At 41.6% G+C, this 23,510-nt stretch overlaps 1 protein-coding gene across 2 annotated transcripts in view; it reads left to right on the top strand.

The window, feature by feature from the left end:
- The window catches only part of FUNDC1 (FUN14 domain containing 1), a 45,716-nt gene that overhangs the window by 17,677 nt on the left and 4,529 nt on the right, over positions 1 to 23,510 (top strand). Inside the window, exons 1-3 of one of the 2 annotated variants that reach the window (XM_005526508.3) lie at positions 15,944 to 16,030; positions 17,712 to 17,868; positions 19,684 to 19,759. In XM_005526508.3, coding sequence (XP_005526565.1) covers positions 16,000 to 16,030; positions 17,712 to 17,868; positions 19,684 to 19,759 — 264 coding nt within the window. In that variant the 5' untranslated portion in view covers positions 15,944 to 15,999. Of the gene's footprint in view, positions 1 to 15,943; positions 16,031 to 17,711; positions 17,869 to 19,683; positions 19,760 to 23,510 lie in introns of those variants that run through there. The other variant, XM_088051435.1, reaches the window with a different exon arrangement.

The following is a 23,510-nucleotide window of genomic DNA, read 5'->3' on the forward strand; positions in this document are numbered from 1 at the left end:
GGAAGGCAAATAACAGGGCTCAGCAGTAACGTTTGCTGGTTTGGATGCTGCGGAGGTGGTAGCTCAGTTGGAGCGGGTGTAAGAAGCGCCCAAGGAGAACATCAGTCCATGCTCCTGCTGAGAAGAGCGCTGGGAGTGACCAGGGACACCAGAGCAGAACTTCTGCCAGGTGTGCCCAGGTGGCCAAGGGCACCTGGCCTGTGTCACCAACAGTGTGGCCAGCAGGACCAGGGCAGTGATTGCCCCCTGCACTGAGCACTGGTGAGGCCATACCTCAAGTGCTGTGTCCAGTTCTGGGCCCCACAGTTCAGGAAGGACACTGAGGTGCTGGAGCGTGTCCAGAGAATGGGACTAGAGCTGGAAAAAAGAGAAAAGGAGGCTCAGGAGGGTCCTTATTCCTCTCTACAACTCCCTGAAAGGAGGGTGTAGCCAGGTGGGGCTTGGTCCCTTCTCCCAGGCAAACAGCAACAGGATGAGAGGACAGTCTGAAATTGTGGCAGGGGAGGTTTAGGTTGGACATCAGGAAGAATTTCTTCCCAGAAAGGCTGATTAGACATGGGAGTGGGCTGCTCAGGGAGGAGGTGGAGTCACCATCCCTGGGGGTGTTCAAGGAAAGGCTGGATGTGGCACTCAGTGTCCTGGTCTGGGTGACACGGTGGTGATCGGTCACAGGTTGGACCTGATGATCTCAGAGGTCTTTTCTAACCTAATTGATTCTGTGATTCTGATTCAGCTTTACAGAGTGTTTTCTATAAAAAGCTCCTTTTGATGTCTCAGTTTCATTCTGCTCATTTTTCATATCAAAGCCAAAACTTTCCCGGCAACTCTTTCATTTCACATCAGTTTGCAGCACAGTGAATTAACTCTTCCAAACCGGGAGTCGATAACATCTTGCTTCAGGAGGTGCCTAATCACTGTGATGAATTATCCTAAAAAAATGAGAGACCTTTACAGATGACATTTTCATTTGCAGTGAGTTGAAGATGGATATAATAAACAGCTGCTTTCCACAACAGCCAGGATTTGTCATCTTACTCTTACATCAAGCATAAAGTAGTTATTTTATATAGGGAATTATGAAAGAGACAAGTTATTCTGGATTATTGATCGATTTGTCTGCTGGGAGGTTATGAGTGAAAAATCTTTTGCTCTGTTGTTTTTAATTCAGATGTCATTAGTATAGAGCTTGCTCTAGGATCACTATGAAAGAAATTGATATAATGCCCAGAGTGCTGCAAAATATGTTTCTTTCCCAAATAAAAATATATGGAAGTTAACAAAAAACCCCCAAAACCAAAACAACAACAGCAAAAGAGATTTGGTAGCTTAGAAACCAGAATGTTTTACAGTTGCAAGATCAATCAAATCCTGGCCTAAGACACTGAAGAATTGTACTTAATACCTTAGACATAAACAGCCTAACTACAGTGTAAATATTAATTATTACCCCTGCCTTCCAGAGGATCTATTTGCACTTATTTTCTTTGACTTTTTCATCATGAAAAAGTTCAGTTTTATGTGTAGTATAAATATACTTTTTCTGATTTCATAGTAGTTGCCTGTGGCCATTTAATATTTTGCTGTGATTGAGACCTTTCCTCATTTACACTTCCAAAGTCCTATTGACTCGATGGAACAGTAGCTTGTTGTGTAACTGTGAAAATTAGCACAGGGTCTGATGCTGTAAATAGCATTTGCACTAAAAAGTGGAACATGACTTGCTTTATTTATACCCAAGTAATCGAGAGTGCTTTGTAGTAATTTCTACTGTATGTTTTTCTATATTTAGAAAACAACTCAGTGTCTCTTATAATAATAAGCAAGAAACTGCAGAAATCTTCCAGCTCAGAGCAGGTGCTTGCAGGTTTTTTGCCTCTCTGCTGATTTACACGGTGCCAGTGTGCTCAGTGGCCGAGTCCCCTTCCAGCACCCACCATCCCGAGGTGCCCAGCTGAAGCCCTGCATGCTCCTGCCTCCCTGCATCACATCACGCTCCCATTCCATCCCCCATCTGCTCCTCTACTGGACTCTGCTGCCTGCTTTAATCGTTTTCATCTGAAGAGCAGAAACATTTTGGCTTTCTAATTTTACTACTTTCTTAAATAATTCCTTCTGTTCCTCTTTATGTCTGAGTTGTTCTAAATGTCCATTTGAACCCAGACTAGAAGATGTTTTGGGCTGGTTGGAGGAGCTGGACGTAGGGTCAAGTCCAAAGGAGCATTCCCATTCATTCTTTCAGTATTGTTATTGCTTGAGGAACTTTAACCACAGCCAAGTGCTAGACACAGACACTGTCCAGGAATCTCAGTGTGAGTAAAGAATTTAAGGAAGCTCTATGAAATGCTATTCTGATTCTTCTAATGTCAGCATAAACTACTCTGCAGAAGTGAAAATGGTGATATTACGTGTTAAACAGAGTTTGCACAAGGAGGCCCCTTAGTGAACACAGCTACTCAGAGAGGACTGTGGCTGCTCCATGTGTAAGGTAAGGCACCAGAGGACTTTTTTATGGACTTAGCTGGAAAGAAATAAAAATACATATATAATTATTTCTTTATTCAACAGGAGATGCAATTCATTTTGTAAACAGAAAGCAGCTGTTTGCAGCACTAGACCTTGAACTAGGAACCCTGTTTCTTAACTAGGAGTGTTTAATAAATTCACAATGTGAGTGCTAATGAAGGAGTTGATTTTAATACATATCATATTTCACTGTAGAAACCTCCTTATGTTTTATCTACCCACAGTTTAATTTTATCCTCACTTGACATTCCTAGTAGGCAAGACCAAAAGCAAACTGGGCTATCCAGTAGTACCAATACACATAGATTAAAAAAAAAAGAGAACCCCAGGATAAATCTGAACCAGCTGAAAGGACAGAGAGGTGCCCAAACCCAAAGCAGGACTCCCAAGCAGGTGAGGATGAAGCCCAGGATCCTCTACCCCACCCCAAAGGCATGACAGAGTGGCAAGGCAGGGACTCACTGGAAACAAGCAGAGTGAATTTCAGGCTGAAAAGGGGAGATGTGGGAGTGAAAAACAAGAAGGGAGAATAAGGATCAGTTTTTCATCAGATTGTCTGGCCTCTTGCATTTGCCAGTCCTCGTCCTTGCCAAGATGGGAAGTCCCCTGTTCGCTGCTTCTTTATGCTCGTTCCCAGCCTGGCTTTGTGTGGTGAGGCAGTGACGCTGTTCACTGAGGGACAAATTTGAATTCTTTGATCTTACTATGCTAACTTCACATTTTCTGGGTAATTAAAATCAGACCAACACGCACGCACACGTTAAAATACAGCAATATATTTGTAAGTATAATTCAGCTGTGATTAATTCCTCACATTTCATTACAAACCAATAAAATCCCATTAAAGAGCAATGAATGAATCCTGCCAGGAGCAGGCCCATATTCCCTCTGTTCTGTGTCATATGTAGCCACACACAATTTTGTAAAGCATGGGCAAACGCTACCAGGACAATGTGGCAATATTTCATATTTCATATTTGTGTTGCAAATGTGAAAGTGACAGTGCAAGCTGTGAGAACATTGAGCATCAGAACACCAGCAGACCTTTCAGATTACACCCCTGCCTCCATGGAGGATTATGGCATTTCTTCTGTTCCCGAGACAAAGAGAAACTTGATTTTCTCTCCTTTCCTTCATAACAGACACTACAGGAGCAGAAGGATATTATCTCCCTGCTTGTGGCATGAAGGCAGCATCTCAGATACAGATTAGCTCCGAATTATCCCTCTTGACAAATAGGTTGTGAAACCATGGCTCGGTCTCTTGGCAGCCCCGGCCCTGCCTTTGCCCAGGGAGCCCTGAGCAGCTGCTGCCTTCTCTCTGCCACTGGCCACAGGGACACCTTTCCCTTTGTCTCTCTGTGCATTTCAGGGCTTTCATCCACCTGGGGCACGGACTGTACCTCCACAGAGCAGGGCTCTCTCTGCCACGTGTTCAGTGAGCTCAGTTAAACTCAGGAGTGCCTGTCAGCTTTTCCACCCCAGCCACAAGCCATCTGCAAGGAGCTCTAGCTAAGAAGTTCTTCAGAAATACCCCTCCTGTGCTAAATATACTGATTCCCTGATGACATCTTGCACCATTTGCTCCTGCCTCCAAATTTGTGCAATAGTAGCATCCAGTTTTGCTCCTCTAACATTTGGGGAGGCAGGGAAAGGCACAAGGAGGGAAGAAAAATGTAATTTGAGTTCCTTTTATTGCCTTTCAGCATGATCGCTTTCTGGTTTCAAAGGAAATGTAACTGAAACCCAATGTGGTTTTGGAGTAAGGAAAATGTTAGATAAAAATTAGCATTTTAAATCACTGAAATGATTTGTGAATTAAAATACTTGCTTCTTGTGGCTTTGCAGAATCGCCTTCCCTTTGCCTTCAGGGTAGCCAGAACAATTTTCAGGCCAAACCAACATTTGAATTCCTGTTCTTCCCAAAGAAAACTGGTGGGTGGGTTTCTGTCTAGGAGCTAAAACAGAAGTTTGCCCTAGGGTTTGGCTGCAGTTCAGCTTTGGGGAAGCCACCACTCCATCCATCCTGCTGGCTTCCACCCACAATGGGGACCTGGAGTTGGGCAGCAAACTCAGGGGTAGTGTTATACCAAAATTGCTACAATACTGCTTTTCCATTGGTCATGGTACAAACACAGTCCACAGCAAATAGAAAATAATGCTTTCCTTTATGAAAACACTCTATTCTCATAAGGAGTGATCCACTGCTTTAGATTAACAATGCTCAGCAGTATTCCAAGTTGGCTGATCTATCTACTACAGCCCCAAAGGACACACGAGGAATATCCAACAAGAAAATATCCTGCAATGAGCTCAACATTGTGGGGGTTTTTTCTCTTTAAATTGCTTGTCTTTGTGCTATGGCACAGCAGCTAAGGGAGAGGTTTCTGCTCTTTGGTTTGTTTAACAAATATGAGTAACACCGTTAGAGCTGGCAGCTGGAGCTAGAAATGCCAGTGTACCCCATACCAAGCTGAGCAAGCAAGGGCTTTAAGATATGCCTGGTGAAAAAAAAAAACAAAACACAAAAACAGAAAAAGAGAAAAACCTGCTTCTCAGTCCTCCCCTTCAGCTCCCTGATATGCCTGTCCCTGTGTTGGTAACCGACAGCCTCCATAAGGTAGGGAATGATGGCATTTGTTTCCATAAATTCAGGGTAAATTTGAGTGAATCCATTTTTAATCAAACTCTAAAAAAAGGAATTATTTTTACCATAATTTCCAAAGCAAAATAATAATGTGGGATGGTTCTGAATTGTGAACCAGGGAAAATACGTTGGAAGAGTCCAGGCTGTGAGTGCATTGGTTGAAGCCCATGTGCTGGGGCAGTGTTGGGCTGTCCTTGCCACCAGCTGAGGGGTCTGAGAAATTCCAGAAACTACAAATCTAAAGCACAGGAACGGGGCTGTGTCTTTTTCTGATGTGTTTCCCTGCACTACAAATGGCTTGAGGGCAGAATGGCTTTTGGCTAGCAGAGTGGCAATGCAAGAGGCAGCTCTGGCATGAGGAAGGGCCAGGAAGTTCCAGAGAAGTGTTGGAAGCAAGTGGCTGCTCCAGAGGTTCAGGCACCACATGGGGTGCACTCAGTGAGGTTGAATCCCATCCCTCTGGCAGCACAGAGACCTGTGGCCCTGGTGCTCTGAGACAGAGGTTTCCCAAAAGATGTCTGCAGTGACCTGAGGTGATGTGAGAATACCCCAACCTGGCCTGATTCGTTTTTTAAAGGCTACTGCACTTCACCATGATGAACCTGGATCAAAAGCAAAGAAAAGCCAGCAACACAACTTCCTATTCCTCAGTCAAGAACTGTGACAGAGTTTTCATTCACATCACCTTCCAGACCCCCAGGACCTCCTGATCATGATATCCTAAAAGTCCACAATATGTTTCTGGAGGCCAGGAAACACGGAGCAGGAATTTCCATAAAGGAATCCTTCACAAAAAAATTACCTATTACTATTTTCATAAAACTATAGAATGATCTGGGTCAAAAGGAACCTTAAAAACCATCTAGTTCTAACCCCCTGCCAATTAGTTCACCTAAGGTATCCAGCTAGCCCTGATCACTATGGGTTTGAAGTTATATATTATTTATCCTCTAAAATCATTGGTCTCTAAGCATGTAAGGCATAGAGACCCCACCTAACACAATGTAGGAGGTCTGAGACAAAATTACACCTGAATAGCTTTGCCCACTGAGCAAACTCTGTAATTTTGCTGGATTATGGAGAAACATAAACAGTTCATTTTGCCAATAATCTAATAATACGGATTTTACATTATATAAATATGTATATATATACATACAGGCAGACAAAAAATTGAAATCTGTGCACATTTTTCCCAGGCAATATTTATAATCTAATGACATTTATATAATAATATATGCATGGTTTATGTAACATTTAAATTTCATATACACACATATACTTTCAAAGTGCATTAGCATAACACCTAGCATGGCATATTTTCCTTCACTGCAGAATTAGTATTTTCTATTTGTCCCCCTTGTTAATTTTTCCTTGCAGCCCACAAGAAATCAGCTTCATCAGTAACTGATTTTGGCTGCTGTGCACCTATAAATGAGTAGCATTTATTTGCCACATTGCTGCTCTCAAACATGGCCATGCAATTGCTCTCCTTTGTTTAAAGTTCTCCTCTAAAAGGTTCTCTGCAAGGGCTGTGTAGGAGGCTTTGCAGCAGGGAGGTTTGAAATTGTTTTTCTGAAAACTGTTTTGAAGAGTCTGTCCTTTTCAAGGTCTTGGCCAGCTGCACAGCTATTTTCCTCTCTTCATTTTCTTTACTCCTGCAGCACTGAATAATAGTTGTTATTTAATATTTTAGATATAAAATATATATGTGAATCTCTACCGTATACTTCCCTCTTTAGCAGCCTTTACTGGGCACTGCGCCACTTCCAGAGATTCTCCTTTTGCCAAGATAGTACTGGGATGATAGGGATGTAAAAATGACAGGGGTCATTTTTACCACAATTACAGTCATGGTGCATTCCTTGTACTTCACGTGGTCCCCCAGGTGTCAGTGGGAATCTCATATTTCAGGAAAGATTGACACCAGCCATGTCAGTGGTGTCCTGCCCAACAGTGACACCAAACAGCCTCACAGGGTGTTTCAAGGAGCAATGATCAGATGGCACCAGCACAGGCACCTGTCTCCCAGCAGAAAATTCCCTCCAGATTTGATCACAGCCATGACAACAACAACCAAACCCTCAGCACTGGTTATGCTGGGGCACAATAAATTTCACATTAAGACAGGGGCAGCCTTAAAGTTTTTGCATACATTGAGATGTACATGAAAAACTGGACCCTTTCCCTTGCTTCAAGGGACTATGAACCATAGAGAATTTCCAGAAATATAACTTTCTTAGTATGTTAAAAAGTTCAGACTGTGGAAAGAAGACATTTCTGAGAAACAGATTTTAGTCTTTGAAATAACTAGACTGAGCTGAACAGATTTTTGGCATTATTTGTAAGCCAGTCATTGTTCAGCCTTTGTACTTAGAAGAGCAATTATGACTCCTTTGGAAACATCCTTAGTTGAACTCTTAAAATAATAAAAACACTCCCCCATAAGACCACATCAACATATGGTTTTTGTAATGACAGCACAAACAAATCACCCACTCATCAAACATTTAGGAAGAAGATAGGAACAAATAGAACAAACAAATTTTCTAAAGATTACATACTGGTCCTGATCAATCAGAAGGGAAAAAAAAGCTGAACTGAATGCAGAAATTGCCTATGGGATATAGAACGCACATAAAATATGCAAAATATAAATAAGCAAAACCATAAAACAAACACTGCAAAATGAAGTTTATAGACAATGTGCTGTGAAGTTGTATTTCAAAAATATTGAGCTGCTGATGCCCAGCTTTATGATCCTTTCACTAGTTTACTTTTTAACTTCAGCGAGATGTCATGAGTAAGCAAGTAAGAGATAAAGAACATCTACACTAGTGATCGTTATCAGAACATCCTTCCTGGTCTCACCATCTTCCTGGTAACTCCAGGATGAGGCCCCTGTGGATCACAGGATCAATGAGATTGGAAAATACCTCTGAGATCATCAAGTCCAAGCTGTGACTGATCACCACCTTGGCACCGAGCCCAGAGCACTGAGTGCCACAGCCGGTTGTTTCTTGAGCACCTGCAGAGATGGGGACTCCACCACCTCACTGGGCAGCCCATTCCATCCTTTCCAGTGAAGAAATTCCTCCTGTTCCCCTGATGCTCATCTCTACTGCAATTCGCTCTGCAGGATGCCATGAGTGGTGACTACATGAGTGTGAATGATTCTGGGATTCATACCTACTCTTCCTTTCTTGGCGCAGCTCTGTGGTCACGCTGATGAGTTAGCACCACCTCAGAGAGGCAGAGTCCCAAAGCACACCTGTCTAGGCCTCTGGAGCTTAATGCTGACACAGAAAAGACTCTGGCAACAAAAGCATCCATGCTTTCTTATCATGGGGCAGCCCTGAAAGCATCCATGGCTTCAGAAATGGTAAAGTTGAGGTAAACGGACACAGAAAAGTTTTGGGTTGTGTCACTCCTGATCTTACCCCACATAACATATAGAGATATACATGGACAGAAGGATTGCCCTTCTTTGGATCGGGATATCCATCTCTCTGCTTCCTGCATCTTTTTATGCAGGTGCTGGAGACTGTGTCTAAGAACTATTTCTCCATAACCTTGTCCTCTGCCAGGCAACTGCAGGTCAGCTCTCCTGCATGACCTGTGCCTGTGCAGCTCACATGTGGCTGAGCACTGGAAGCTGTCAGCAGTTGGCTGTCAGCAGCTGCTGGGGCAGCCTCCACACAACTCCCTGGAAAACACCAGGCGAACCTTGGTGTACAAGAAAAAGGGAGCAAACAAGTTCAAAATGGGGCTTGCCATACAATCACTGAATGGTTTGGGTTGGAAGAGACCTTAAAGATCACCCATTTCTAAATCACTGCCATAAGCGAAGACTCCTTCCACTAGACCAGGTTGCTCAGAGCTCCATCCAACCTGGCCTTGAACAATCCCTGAACCCCTTGAACACTTTGGACAGGGAATCCACAACTTCTCTGGGAAACCTGTACCATTGCCTCACCAGCCCCTCAGTAAAGAATTTCTTCTGCATATCTAACCCAAATTTTCTTTCTTTCAATTTGAACCAATTACTCCTCATCCTATCACTACAGTTTCTGATGTTCCATCTGCCAGATACCCAGAAAGAGCCCTGAGTATGAAACAATTTAAAAAATGAACATGAGGAGATTCCTCCAAAAAGTCAACCTGGCTGCACTTATATCTGTTGGTTTTGCTTGCCCTCTTCTGAGTGAGTCTGTGGCTTGTGACTGCAAGAGAAGACTAGAGAACTCTACGTGCTTGTTTAGATTCCAGCTGGACAGTGGACCAAGCAAATATCCTACACTTCTCCTCCTCCTCTGGAATTCTGGATGAGACTCAATGAGAAGAGCAAACACTAGTGGCTGGATCGGAGCCACTGCTACCTCTCTGTCACTGTTGCTGCAGCCTGTGAGATTGGGCAGGTGGTGTCAGTGCCAGGAAATGATTGGGACAAAAACTTCTGTAGATACAGCCTGTATGTCCTGCTCATTGATTAATGACAGGAAGACAAACTAGATTTCCTCCTGTAACCCATAGCATCATAACATCATAAGTCTGAGGTGACCTGAGAGCAGCCAGGTGTTTCAGTGAATGCTAACCCATAGCATTTTCAGGTTCAGAGTCAGGGTTGCTGCTTCTACAGATGTTTAACTCTGAACTACATCCCAAACAGCTTCAGTACATGGCATGGTCTCTGTCTTGCCATGTGCTGAAAGTTCTGCAGAGTAGGGCTTGGTCTTCTTTAGAGGGGTGCAACTCTTACTCTGCAAAAATCATTACTGAGTCCTTGTAGAGACTGTAAGTGCTGAAGGTGGTGGGTGACGATGAGTAAGGTGGGTACAACACTTCCACAGAAACAAATATTGGAAGAAACCAGGAAGATAAAGTGAATGTTATCTGTCTTGACTAGTTTTATCAGGGACAATGGCTGCTTTCAATTTTTGTCAAACTGCATTAATATTTTATGAGAAGTCAAAATTTGAGTATTTAAAACATGGAAAAATTAACAGTGCTACTGGAAACAAAGCAATGATACAGTTATTTCAGTATTATTGAGCTTTGAAAGGTAACTGAATGAGAGACTGATCCTTCGGGCAATCTTTCAAGACAAGCATTGCTAGACAGAAATTATTTAAATTTTATTTGGAATTGCCTGTGTAAAGTTAGGGAAAATCTTGGTGATGAAGTACAGTTACTGCACACAAATACACTAAGGAATTCCTCTCTAGCTTGTCAGGCTGTCTCTCCAGTTGCCAGGGGCCTCAGTCTTTGCAGGAGAATTACCCTTGGAAACAAATCCAGTTCCCCTGATATCAGGGTCACTGAAGCAAGCTAGTCCTTTGGCCAGCGAGATGTTATTTCAAGATCTCCATCAAGGAAGGGAATACAGCCGTGGGGAACAGGGCAGTTGGAGGCAGCCCTGTACTCTGGGAGTCTCATGTTTGACTCTCTTGGCATGTTTTCAGTTATGCAGGGGAAATCTGTTTAGTTTTATTGCAGCCAAAACCAGGCAGCACGGAAGAAGAAGCTGTAGGAGGGCTCTTCATAATCTTGAGGTGACCTGAGAGCAGCCAGGTGTTTCAGTGAATGCTACCTGTGACCAGCACAGCAGCATCTGATCAAAGGTTTTCCTTGCCAGCAGTGATGACTCACATGAATTATCTTTTCTCTTTGTGTACTGTCTAGTGTTTACTCATTGGGGTTCTGTATTGGTTTTTGTTTCTTGCAAGAAAATGAAAAACATTATTACCATATTTTCCTTCAGTTTAGGATTTTTAACCTTTTCTTGGTGCAGGGCTTCACAAACAGAAAAATCTGAAATTGTTTGGGCTGTTCACCTCTTAGATGGTATTTCTGGAGGGTCTTCAACCTTTTCAGTGTGGATTTTTTCTAAATCTGCCCTGCCCTGTTATTACCCTTAATTTTGTAAAAATACACGCAAAGGAATTTTATTTTTCTCTTCATTGTTTATGTGCACTTATGCTACAGAAAATAGGAACATCTGTTAGCTGTGGAAATGGTGTGTATGATTGATTCATCATCGCAGCTCCTCTAAAAAGAAATTCCTTACATTTGCTTGGCAAGACAGACTGCCAGACTGTCAGTCTGTTCTCACTCTCTCCATTGGCTTGTCCGAGTACTTGACTGACAGTAGCAGGGAACTCCAGAACTACAGGATTTACCAAGGAAATTGGATATTTATCTCTGAAGGACAACTTAAAACCAAAATATATCATTACATTCATGATCACAGCTAAAAGGTGTTTAAAGAATTTCTCTAAAATAATGCAGCACTACAGTCAGCACGCTTATCTGAAATTTTATAATATGGACATACAGTAAACAAAAGGTTACCTCCAGATAATTAAAAATCTTTTATGTTTTACTTACAAGAAAACAGCAAATTAAGTACATAAAATTTGCAGAACCCTTTTATTTAAAAAAAAGTCACTTTGCATATGAGAAAAGTTTTAAACAAGAACATAACAATAGAGGGACACTTGCATCTATTGAAAACAACCTTCCAGAGCCTTGCAAGACTTTCTAAGATGCAGTTCCCTTCCCTGCCTTTTATTTGCCTGGGAAATCACTCAAAGCCTCAAATTTAGATGAACACTCCAATTTTTGTTACGCATTTTTCCTGTGCAAGATGAACCTTCACTCCCCCTGAATTCTGCTCCCACCGCTGAAGCCCTGGCTGCCTCCAGGGGAGATCCTAAAGGAACAACGAGCTCAGCTCTGCCCCAGGAGTGCTCTGCCCCAAGCTTGGCTCCCCTGGCTCTCCTCTGGCCATGATCCCAGCATTTTTCCACAGGCACGGCACACAGACCATCCCAATGCATGCATGGGATTCACACAATAGCAGGAGGTCACGGTCAGAGCTCTGTGCTGCAGTCCAAACCTGGTAACTCATCAGAGCTGAGATCAAAAGATTAATGGATAATCAGCTTGCTTTATTAACAATATAGTAAACAAAATGAACAGGAAAGATAAATCTCCCCTTTAACTTTTTATTTTTATTTTCTTACTTTTCCAGGCTAGGGCCATGGGAATGTGTCCTGTTGGAGCTTGACCTGACACTAACCATCAGTTTTGTTTAATACGTAAAATGCATCTTACCTGGGTGATGTCTTTGGTTGTTACCTGTTTAAACACTGCACACTAAATTTGGTTTTTCTTTTTGTATCAGTTGAATTCTTCAGCAACAGATAATTTAAACTACCATTAATTAATGGAGAATTATCAAAACAGACTAAAACAGACTTATCTTGCTCTGTCCCTTTCTCCTCCACTCATACATGGATTGTGGTGGGAATTTATAACTTAAATTTCATTAGGATAAATGAATTAAGATTTATGGTTGGACATGATCATGTTAAAGCTCTTTTCCAACCAAAATTATTCTGTGATTCTAAGATAAAGGAGGTTGTTATCGAGTTAAAGAACTACAAAACTGAAAAGCAGAATTTAATGATGTTCACAAACAAGAAAAAGATTGTTAAACCTCACAACAAACTTTTTACAAAGAAAAGTCACAAAGGAAGGTTGAAGACAAGCAATACAAGCAAGCCATCCAAAATCTCTCACGGAGACGGCAGGAGACACAAGGATGTGTATTTGTTAACATCATAATTACAGGGAGGATTATCTTAATTTTAACATCATAGAATCACAGAATACCCTGAGTTGGAAGGGAGCCACAAGGATCATTAAAGTCCAGCTCCTTGCCCATCCACAAGAATCCAACCACATCCAACAATGCCTGAAAGCATTGTTCAAACACTCCTTGAGCTCTGTCATGCTTAGAGCCGTAACCACTACCCTGGGGAGCCTGTTCAGTGCCCAACCACCCTCTGGGGAGAACCTTTTCCTGATATCCAAGCTAAAACTCCCCTGACACAACTTCATGGCATTCCCTTGGATCCTGTCACTGTCACCACAGAGCAGAGAACGGTGCCTGCCCCTGCACTGCTCTTCCTCAGGAAGTTGTGGAACTTCCTACTGCATTAACAGTTCAGGTTATGGTCCCACAACAGCCGTTGCTCAGGATCTTGATGGACTTAGAGCACAAATTCCTTCCCAAACTTTTCTCTGCCATTTTCCAGCCAGCTGAATAACAGCATGTCCAGTCAGGTTTTTAAAAAGGAATCATCCATTCGCTCCAATACCTTTATTGCCAGGTTATTCTGCCTACATTTACTAGGTTAACCCCATGGAGAATGTACTCTCAAGTAAGGCCTAGTGGAGATGGCTGGCAGTGTGTGTTGCCTTTAGTTTTTATAATTAATCATGCAAGATGGTAAAAAATTCAAGGACGTGTGTCCCAGTTTGGAATTCTGCACAAAGAAGCTGCTAGGATTAGAGTCATGAAGGCATTTGAAGACTGGGGGGCTCTCTTCTGCTTTTTGGGGTTTTTGGTTGCTTGTTGTAGGGTTTTTTTAGTATTTTTAAGGTATGTGTATGCCATCTATGTTCCCTTGCAAGCTGTGACAGCAAACCTGTTTGTCACAGGTATGAGGACAGAGGGTGGCTGCACAGCCTGAACTTGTAGCCAGGGCTTATAGAGCAAAGAGAGCAACTTTTCTGTGCAGTCCTTCTGATGTTACAGGAAACCATTTTGCTCCTGAAGAACCTTTAAGGGTGATGATAGCATTTTCTATGTGGGCATTAAGCCAATCCCCTAGGCAGTGCCTGCAGATCCCAGGAAGACACTGGGCTCGTTCACAGCACCCAGGAGCAGGCTGGGCTGAGCACCATGGCTGGGAGCACCACTGCATCCGACACAAATGGAATCCACTGGGAAATGTCCTGTGCTGTGTAAGAAGTGCATCCTGATCCCAGAACAGAGATACCACAAGCCCAAAACTGGCCAAAAGGGCTTTCCCTGAGTCTTTCCTAAACTCCTTCCTTGCTCCTTGTCACACCACCCTGACTTGGCAAGAGGGGTGCAAAAGGAGGCAAACAGAAGTCACATGTAGAACACAATGCAGCTTCTAATGTTAATCTTATAAAAGCGCTAATTATATAAACCTCCCTGTTCTGAAAGGAAATTAATATAATTGTTTGTACAGACACAGGGAAAGTCATCTGAGAAGTGCTGCTATTTTTAACTGATCATAGTTAAAAATAGGGAAGCCAAATATTAAGAATTCGAGCAATAAAAGGTACAAAAATATCCAGGCTCACGTAACGTGAGCAAAATTTTCTGGTCACCTCGCTTACCTTACTGGCATCTGACTGGGAAAAGTGCACAAATACTTTGTTACTGATTGGGAGGTGAATACCAAACCCACCAATTTTATACTTAAACAAGAAAACTCCCAAGCTGAACAGTGTTTGTCAAAACAAATCATAAGAGACAAATCTGTGTTCCATACAGGAACATATCTGTTGAAAATATTAAAGAAATCAATTTATTACTAGTTCTGTCTGGCATGCTGTCACCTGCTTATCACGATGGCAAATGTTTGTAATAAAAATCATTTAATAAGGAAACAACCACTTTATACACTAACTTCAAGTTTTATATGCTAATTTCAGTTTCAAAGCAGACTAAAGAAGGACCTTCTTGTGGAAGATATGTTTTCTCCATTTTTGGTATGTCTGTAAAGGCTGGTGTAAATAAGGAGTTTAATTAAAATCCTAAATGCTTACTCCATAAAAATAGCTTTATGACATGGGAAAAAGTGGATTTTTTCCATTATAATTGCCTGTCTTGTGTATTGCATTGTAAGAGTCCAAGTGAGAGGCTATAAACTCTTTTAAGTCATTTCTTTTCAATTTTATTATTTATAAATTATGTTCATTGATGCTTTCTTGATTCATATTGCGAGAACATCCTGAAGCTGCACTCACTATGTCAGCCACCTCTATGTTATGGCTGCACCCAATTAAAAAAAAGTAATAAAATACAATTATGGGATTTTTAGCCCATCAAAATGCCACCAATGCATTGAAGGAGGGAGAACACCAGGCTCAAATTTAATTTTTTCCAGTGTTTCACAGCTCACATTGGCTTTAACCTTTGTACTCTGAGGGGCCTTGTGTTTGTTTTTTCTGGTTATTAATTTTTATGGGGCTCGCAGTACATAGCTGCTGTCCAACCATGCCTGCAGCCACTGCTCTGTTCCTCACGCACAGCTGGAGATACTGGGAAGGTTTTGGGGTTCTTACCCCCATCACTGGAGTCAGCCCCTTGTGGGACAGGCTTGAATACTGTGTGGGGTTTGGGGCACCACAATACAAGAAAGACCTTGAACTATTGAAGTGCCTTGAGGAGAAGCCGTGTGAGGAGCGACTGAAGAAACTTGGTCTGTTCAGCTTGGAGGAGGCTGAGGGGAGACTTCACTGCAGGTACAACTGTGAGGAGCAAAGGAGGGGCAGGCACTGATCTCTGCTCTGTGGTGTGACAGGACCCGAGGGAATGGCCTGAAGTTGTGTCAGGGAAGGTTTAAGTTGGATATTAGAGAAAGGTTCTTCACCCAGAGCGTGGTTGGGCACCCCAGGGCTGTGGTCCCATCACCAGCCTGACGGAGCTCAAAAAACCGTTTGGATAACTCTCAGGCACATGGTGAGAGTCTTAGAGTATCCTGCGCAGGGCAGAGAGCAGGATTCGATGATCGTTGCGGGCTCCTTGCAGCTCGGGACATGGCACGTTCCCCAACTGCGGAGCCCGCGCCCTGTCCCCTCAGCTCTCCCCTCAGGGACCCCGCGAGCGGGCTGGAGGCGCATGCGCGGAGCGGCCGCGAGGGGGCGGCACCGCGGCGGGGCGGGGCGCGAGCGGCCGCTGGGGGCGCAGCGGGGAGGCCGCGCGCCGCCTCAGCACCGGCCAACATGGCGGCGCGGCGGCCCCGCTCCGCCTCAGGTCAGTGCTGGCCCCTTCCTGACGGTAGCGGGGAGGAGGTGGCTCGGCGAGCGCCCTTCCTCCTCTCGGGGGCGGTGGGCAGCCCCCTCCTGCTGCCCGCGCTGCGTCCCGGGGGCGGGGAGGGATGGCCCGGGCTCTGCGCCTCCCCAATACGTGCGTGTCCCCCCTCCACCGCGCGGCCCGGCGCATCGGCCCCGTTACCCCTGGCATCACCCGGGCTAACGCTCCTTCCCGGGATTTAACCACGGAAACCCCTTCTAGCCAGGCCCGCAGGTAGAATGAGTGCTGGCCGATCTCTCAAGGAGCGCGGGGCCGCGGCCCCGGGGGTCCCGGGGGGTGCAGGACGGGAGCCAGGAGCCTCCAGCCCCCATGGCCGCCGCATCCTTCACCGTGCGGGGCTTTCAGGGCATCGCTGTGGCCTCGTCGTGCGGCGTCTTTGGCACTGGCACAGTTCGATGTGCTTAGGGAATGCCCAGAACATCCTTTGCCGCATTCAGGGAGTATTTTTCATCAGTAGAAAACGCTGACTTATTTGCCACAGAACGTGTTACACTTGTGTACACGAATTTTGGTTTAAATGATAATAATTTAAGGGCAGAATTAATATAAATGTTCATGACAGTGTTTTAATTTCCATCTAAGTAAGTTAAACAGATGTCCTCAATGCCTCAAATAAAGAACTTTTGATAACAACTTTTTAGCATTATGGATCTTGCTATTTATTTTTTAGTACTCAAGAACACTTATGTGTTAATAAAGGGAAATAATGCACACCTACATGTGTACTTCTCACCGTATTTGAAGTTTTTACCCATACTGGTAGTACAAGTTAAAAAGCTGTCAAAATTCTAATAAAATGTTTATATCTACAGTCTTACTTTAATTCTAGGTAATAATTCTAGGTAATCATTTAACTGCTCCTCTTTTCTGGAATGTATCACCTGTATTGTTGAATTTAGATTTAACCTCAAGTATATTTAAACAAAGTGGACTTCATTTCATGTGTGTATGTCACAGAATGTGATACAGTTTTAAAATATTTTTCTTTAAAAACTAGAACCATCTCTTTCCTCTGATGTTCGAATATACATGGTGTTGAGGCTCTCTAATTTGAAGTTTTAAGAAGCCTGTTTTGAAAACATTGACAGAATTGTCCTGCAAATGTGGAACTTAATTGAAGTCCCAGTGTCATCTGTTTCATTTGTTGTGGAAAAGAACAGAAATCGCTTCCTGGCTTTGTGGCAAATGCTGATGTCTGGTCCTCTGAGGAGAGCACTGGGCCAGAAGTTCTTAATACTTCCAGGTGGTGGTCTATCCCTTTGGTTTTTGTTGGAGGTTTTTTTGTTTGTGCTGAACGAGCTTAACTGGTTCCATCTGATGCCTCTTGGTTCCTGTATTTGAACAGGTAGGGGATTCTTGATCACCTTTGTAGTGACAGTTGTGGATTTTATAGATTATACCACCCCTATAGTTTTCTACACCTTACCTTGATGATGGTGTAGAATCCCAAAATCCTTTGTTCTGTAAGTTGCTGGACCATGGGTAGTTTGTACATGGCAATTTAACCCATTGGATTATGCAGTTAATGCCCAAACTGGGTTTGGGGTTTTCACATAAATTGCTAATTTACTTTATAACTGAGAAAATAACTTTTTTTTTTTAATTGCTTTTTCTTTTTCAGACCACGACAGTGACGATGACTCCTACGAAGTGCTGGATTTAACAGAATATGCTCGACGTCACCATTGGTGGAATCGCGTGTTTGGACGGAATTCAGGACCAATTGTAGAAAAATACTCCGTAGCCACGCAGATTGTGATGGGAGGTCTGACTGGCTGGTGAGGGAGCTTCCCTTTCCATAACTGACCCAGACTTTTTACTCTGTTAGAAGATCCATTTCCAAGGGTATTTGAAGCAGATAAATATATCTTTAATGGGATTTCCTTTAGCATTGATCAAGATTATTCATGTGTGAGCTATTTTAGCTTGTTACTCTGACTCATCATTATGAAGTATTTTTTAATATTGGTGAAACACCAGTTATCCAAGGGAAATCATACTAGTTACTGATAAAGGATTTGGGAAAATGTCAGAGCTCTAAAATTACAAGAAATAAATGGAAAATAACTGCATGTAGCTTTTATTTTGTATGAAAAGCTTATTTCCTTACTAGTCTAGATTTAGAAATTTAGTTATATTATGGCTGAGTTATATTTTACGGGTAAAAGAAATGAAGGGGAAAAAAAGGATGGCAAAATATACTTTTAATGAAGAGCCCCATTTCTTGGAGGCTGTTTAAATTGAGCTGCAGCCATTTTGAGCAAATTCAAAGTTTGCTCTGATGTTAACTGAAGAGAGATACTATAACCTAGTTATACTAGAATAATTAATGGTGAAAGCTAGACAGTAAAGATGAGAAACTGGAAAATGTGGTCACAACATTAGCAGTTGTGTCAAGGTATTTGTTATTTGTCAGAGGTATTTGAATGGCATTTATCTATTCCAGTACACAGAAAAACTGTAAATTCATTGAAAAACACCATTATGGTAGCACAGTGACTTTTAAAGAGGGATTATGCACGAATTAAAATGGAGTTGTTGTACCCAAGCTCAGTACAGCTTTGTGGAGTGGGGTTTAGCTTTCAGTCTGAGTTTTTTATTTGCTTCTGTAGCTTTAAAATTATTTTTAAAAGTTGTATGTGTACATGTAAACTCAGAAGTTTCTAGGGAGTAGTTCATCTGGCATCCATAAAAACTGGCTTATTGAATGATCTGGAAAATGCACATTTCAGTATCTGTAGATGCACATCTCTCTGGGTGCCTACTGATGTATATAAATAAGAATTTACTATACATATGCAGGGGGAAAAATTCCTCTCTGTGTGTGGGCTAATGTTTAGATACCTTGGAATTGCCCTGGGAAGTTGTGGAACCATCAGCCTTGGAAGCTCTTGTCTGAGCCAAGGCACTTGGCAGCCTGATGGAGTTTTGAGATTGGACTGAGCTCTGCAGCACTTTTGGGAGGGTGACTGGCCCAGGTGACCTCCCGAGGCCCCTTCCTGCCTTATCACTCCTCTGTAATACCAATATCTGTGCTGTTCTGTGTTTGATGAGGGAGGGTTTGGAGACTGAGAACAAGGTAATTTTCTGGTTGCCTTGATCCATTAAAAAGAGACTAACACCATGTCCCAGCGGAGTGTCCTTGCTGAGTTTAACTCTTGTGGTAGGGATGTGCTGCTTTTTACTGAAATATTTCAGTTATGAGTTGTGTAGTTAATATAAATTATGGTATAATGTATTTACATTCCATTTGGGAACAGATAGTAGCAGTGTTATATAATTACGTTGTGCTTTATTAACGTGCTACATTTAATAGCAGTAAGATCTAGAGAGCTCATGCTTATTTTAAAGGAGCCATCAGACAGCCAGGAACAAGCAACCATTACTCACATTGTCTTGTTTTAGACATTATTAATTTGATAGTGCTTGCAATAAATAGCCTTGATTTTTAAATTTGTAAATATGAAATGATATATTTTCTTTTTTAAATGAAAAAATGGAAATAGTTGCAGTCAGGAATTGTGTAGTGTGGCATTGTTCAGCAGAAAACTTCATTGGACTGGGTTATTGTTTTTTTGTTTTGTTCCCCTAAGGTGTGCGGGATTTTTGTTCCAGAAAGTCGGAAAGCTTGCAGCAACTGCAGTAGGTGGTGGCTTTCTTCTGCTTCAAGTATGTAGCATTTCATGCTTTATAAGTTGGCAAATGTTATTTACTAAACAATAGGAAAAACACAGCTGTTGGGTAGCATTTAATTAGGAAGGCTTATCTACTTCATCTTTTTAGTCTTATCAGTCAAAACCTTATATTTGAGCTGAAACATTGTGTACAAATGTACAAAAGAGACATTTCTAAAAGTTAATGGTAAATCAGAATCTACTCTGTCCTGTAAAATAGTTTGATGTAAGACAAGAGAAGTGCTGTGCAGAAGCTGAGATATTGTGTGTGATTTGATGTTGCCAGATGAGAGGAACTGCCTGTAAACCTATGGTTAGGGAGAATGTAAAATGTGTTTGCTTTACATTGGTTTGAGAATTTTATCAGAGCTTTAGGCTGCTTTGGCAGTTGCCTGGAAGGCTTCTGGTCCCAGTATGAACCATGTTTTTCTGTTTTCTTCCCTTGCCATGTTTTATCTATTGAACCTCTAAAGCCTGGCTGAATTTTGACAGCTTCATTGCATTCCTCTCTCTGCTGGCTTTCGGGTTCAGAAGTTTTTAATTATGTGGCACGATCATTTGCATTTTTCATCAGATACTGTGATTAGAGGAGAATATATTTTCAAAAAAACTTTAAATTAGATGAAACTTTAAGTGAAGGAGAATTTCATGTGTCCTTTTGTAAGATGCCTGGATTTTACTAGCATTTTTCATGTCTTAATACCTGTGGACTTCTAATTTTTCTTCAGATTTTTCTAGGAGATATAGATTGGTGCCTACTTAGACTCAATGATACAATTTCGTGAGAGGGGAGGCTAAAGATATATTTATTCTTTCCAGCATCACCCTGGAGGGTTTCTGAAAGGCATATCCTGCTTTTATTTCTTTTGATTGTAGTGACTGGTGCAGTCAAGCACTGATCAGAAAGGGCGGGATAGTAGCTGCTGCTGTGTAATGCATTGAAATGCTGCTGTTGTGTGAAGTATACACAATATTTTCTTCATAATCATGGTCCCTGCTGGTTCAGGGGCTAGTTTGGTTTTTTTCTTCTTCCTATGTTTTGTATGCCATTAGTCTTGATTCTTTCAGTGATAATTCTTTTATCAATATGACTGAAGAGCTGCCAGAACAGAGGCACCCAAGGTGGAGGCAGCAGATTGCTGCAGTTGTCTTCCTCAGTGCTCCTGACTCTACAGGAAGCAGAAAAGTTAAAGCTGAGACCTGTAGACAAAGGAGAATGGAAATTGAAATAAAACACATCACTTGTGCAGGATTTTTGCTTGTTGAGCTGTGAAGTTTGGGGAGCTTTCCTATATGTGCAATGGATTTGCCATGTGGCTGTGTCTAATTTTTTGGTTGATCTCATTTACACTGAATCCAAAAAGGAATATTATCCAAGAGGAAATACAAGTTAAGTATTTTGATTGGATTGTCTATATCTTAAGTAAGATCACATTCTCTTGAAAGGAAATGAAGGAAATGCCTTGGTCTCTCTTTTAATTCAAAACATTTTGCATTTTAAGGCTGAGTCATAAATTTTATGGTGTAATTACATTTCTGTAGCCTTTAATTTTTTTCATTTAAAGATCACACATCCTGATTCTATGAATACATGTTCAGTGCTTCCCCTGAGTGGGCAGAAGAGTATTTCAGCACATTACTATAAAGTTCCTTTTTATCTGTAAATTTCTCTGAAGTTGCAGATTTAATTTCAACTACTGATTGCAATATTGACATTATAATTACATGCTAGAACAAGAATAATAACTACAGAAGACAAGATTCTTGGCTAAAGCCCATTCAGTGAAACATTTCAGTCCTAAAATTAAAAAAATACAATTTTTTTCTTCAGTGGATGATGACTTCATTTCAAGAAATGTAGTAGGAAACTGAAAGCAATAATTTTCTAGTGTCAGTTTGTACAGGAAGCAAAAAAGATTTTTCATGTTTTTTAAGTGATCTAGAACTTCAGTCTTGAAACAGATTCTATGAAAAGTAGTTCTACTACTACTACTACTAAAGTACTACTACTAGTAGTAGTAGAGAGAAAGAATACAAATTATGTGAAATTTGCACAACTTTTCAAAATGATGGTCTGTTATCACATCTTTGTGGTGAATATTTCCACACCTTAATTTGATTAATTATTATTTGATTATTAACTATGCTGGTTTGTTTTGTTTTTTTTTTTTAAATAGATGCAGTTCTTCAAATATGCTGGTATAAGACCAATATGCAGGCACCATATTAAAGAAAATATAATGCATTTCTCATAACAAGTAGGGGATTTTCCTTGTGTAACTTCTGATTTACACAGCACTATTGGGTAAAATCCTGAAGAGTAGGGAAGTATGAACTCGTGTACTCTTGGTTCTGCTGTAATGAATTGGTTAAAAACAATTGCTCTTAATGAACACCTAACACCTCTTTATTTTTAAAATCCTACATCATTAAGAGCAGTTTCATTGTTTTTTGTTCTGCAGCGAGCATACAAATTATGGGTTTTTCTCTTCTGTGTTGTTTATTATTATTTAATAATGAAATTGGATTTTTATTCAGTCATTTGTGCTTTCACTAATACATTTTTCCCCAGCCCATTAATATGCCATTGATGAATTAAATTGAATTATTCATTAAATTATGTTCTAATTTAGGAAAGGTAAATACGTGAAACCGACACGAGAAACAAAATAAACTCTGAGACATCCTTGGCTTTATCTTGTACAGGGTTTGTTGATAATGCACTGTGATCGTGGAATCATAGCATGGGTTGGGTTGGAAGGGGCCTTAAGGACCATGTAATTCCATCCCAGGATGTTCCCAGGGAGGGACCAACCTGCTTTTGAGGCTGGGAGCTTAGTGAGGAAGAGTTGGATTCAGTTTTATGTTGAATATCCCACTTGAGAGTAGATGTGTGCACACTTAGGGGGAGTATTCAGTGGAGCAACCAAAGCAAATGGGAGTTGGAAGTTGTCCTGATAAAGAAATGCCGAGTTTCTGGCAGGTTCTGACATGGAGGGACAGAGTGTCTGTGTCTCTCTAACCTGCAGTGCTGGCAGTGGGGGCAGCGGAGCTGTGCCTGCAGGTGGTGGTTGAGGGTACAGCCTCTGCAGTTCAGCTCTTAGAGTGTTGTGTCACTTCTCAGTCCCTTCTTGACAGTGTGTGTTGAGCTTAGGGGCTTGTCAGATCTCTTGTGGAAACTGGGGGTTGTTCCCTTCTTAAATAGCAGAAAATACCTCAAAGTGCCTGTGGGTTCTATGCAGTACAGCTGAGCTCACGTGTGCCTTCCGGCCTTGCTTGGGCTCTTTTAGTGTGAGAGATTTTGCCTTGAGGAAATTAAAATTCTTTTGTCCCATCTTGCTGTACAGATTTTTTTGCTCCAAAATATTTTTCTCCTCATTATTCATGTTAATGTTTCACAATAACAAAGTACCTGTGTGCCTTTCCAGTATCACCTGCAAAATGAGGTCTGCCCTTGAAGATTCTCAGTTTTCCTTCATTAATTAACACATATTTTTAGTGTTTCTGCACAGACATATTTTTTCAATTGCCTTTTTCAAAAAATTCTGTTATTTTTTCAACAGTTTTGGAAGGTCTTGAACAAGTAATGAGCTATGAGACATATAGATAAGTATATATCTATTATTCTGTTATCATATATAGAGAGATTCCTGTATAACCCAAAATCCACCCCCAAGGTCTCTTTAATAATAAATGCAATTGATATGTATAGACCTATATGACAGCTTAATATATCTGTGTATGGA

The sequence above is a fragment of the Pseudopodoces humilis genome, chromosome 2 (genome assembly GCF_049639895.1).
Source record: "Pseudopodoces humilis isolate 2021_Gansu_Grassland_sample_001 chromosome 2, ASM4963989v1, whole genome shotgun sequence".
NCBI lineage: Eukaryota > Metazoa > Chordata > Aves > Passeriformes > Paridae > Pseudopodoces > Pseudopodoces humilis.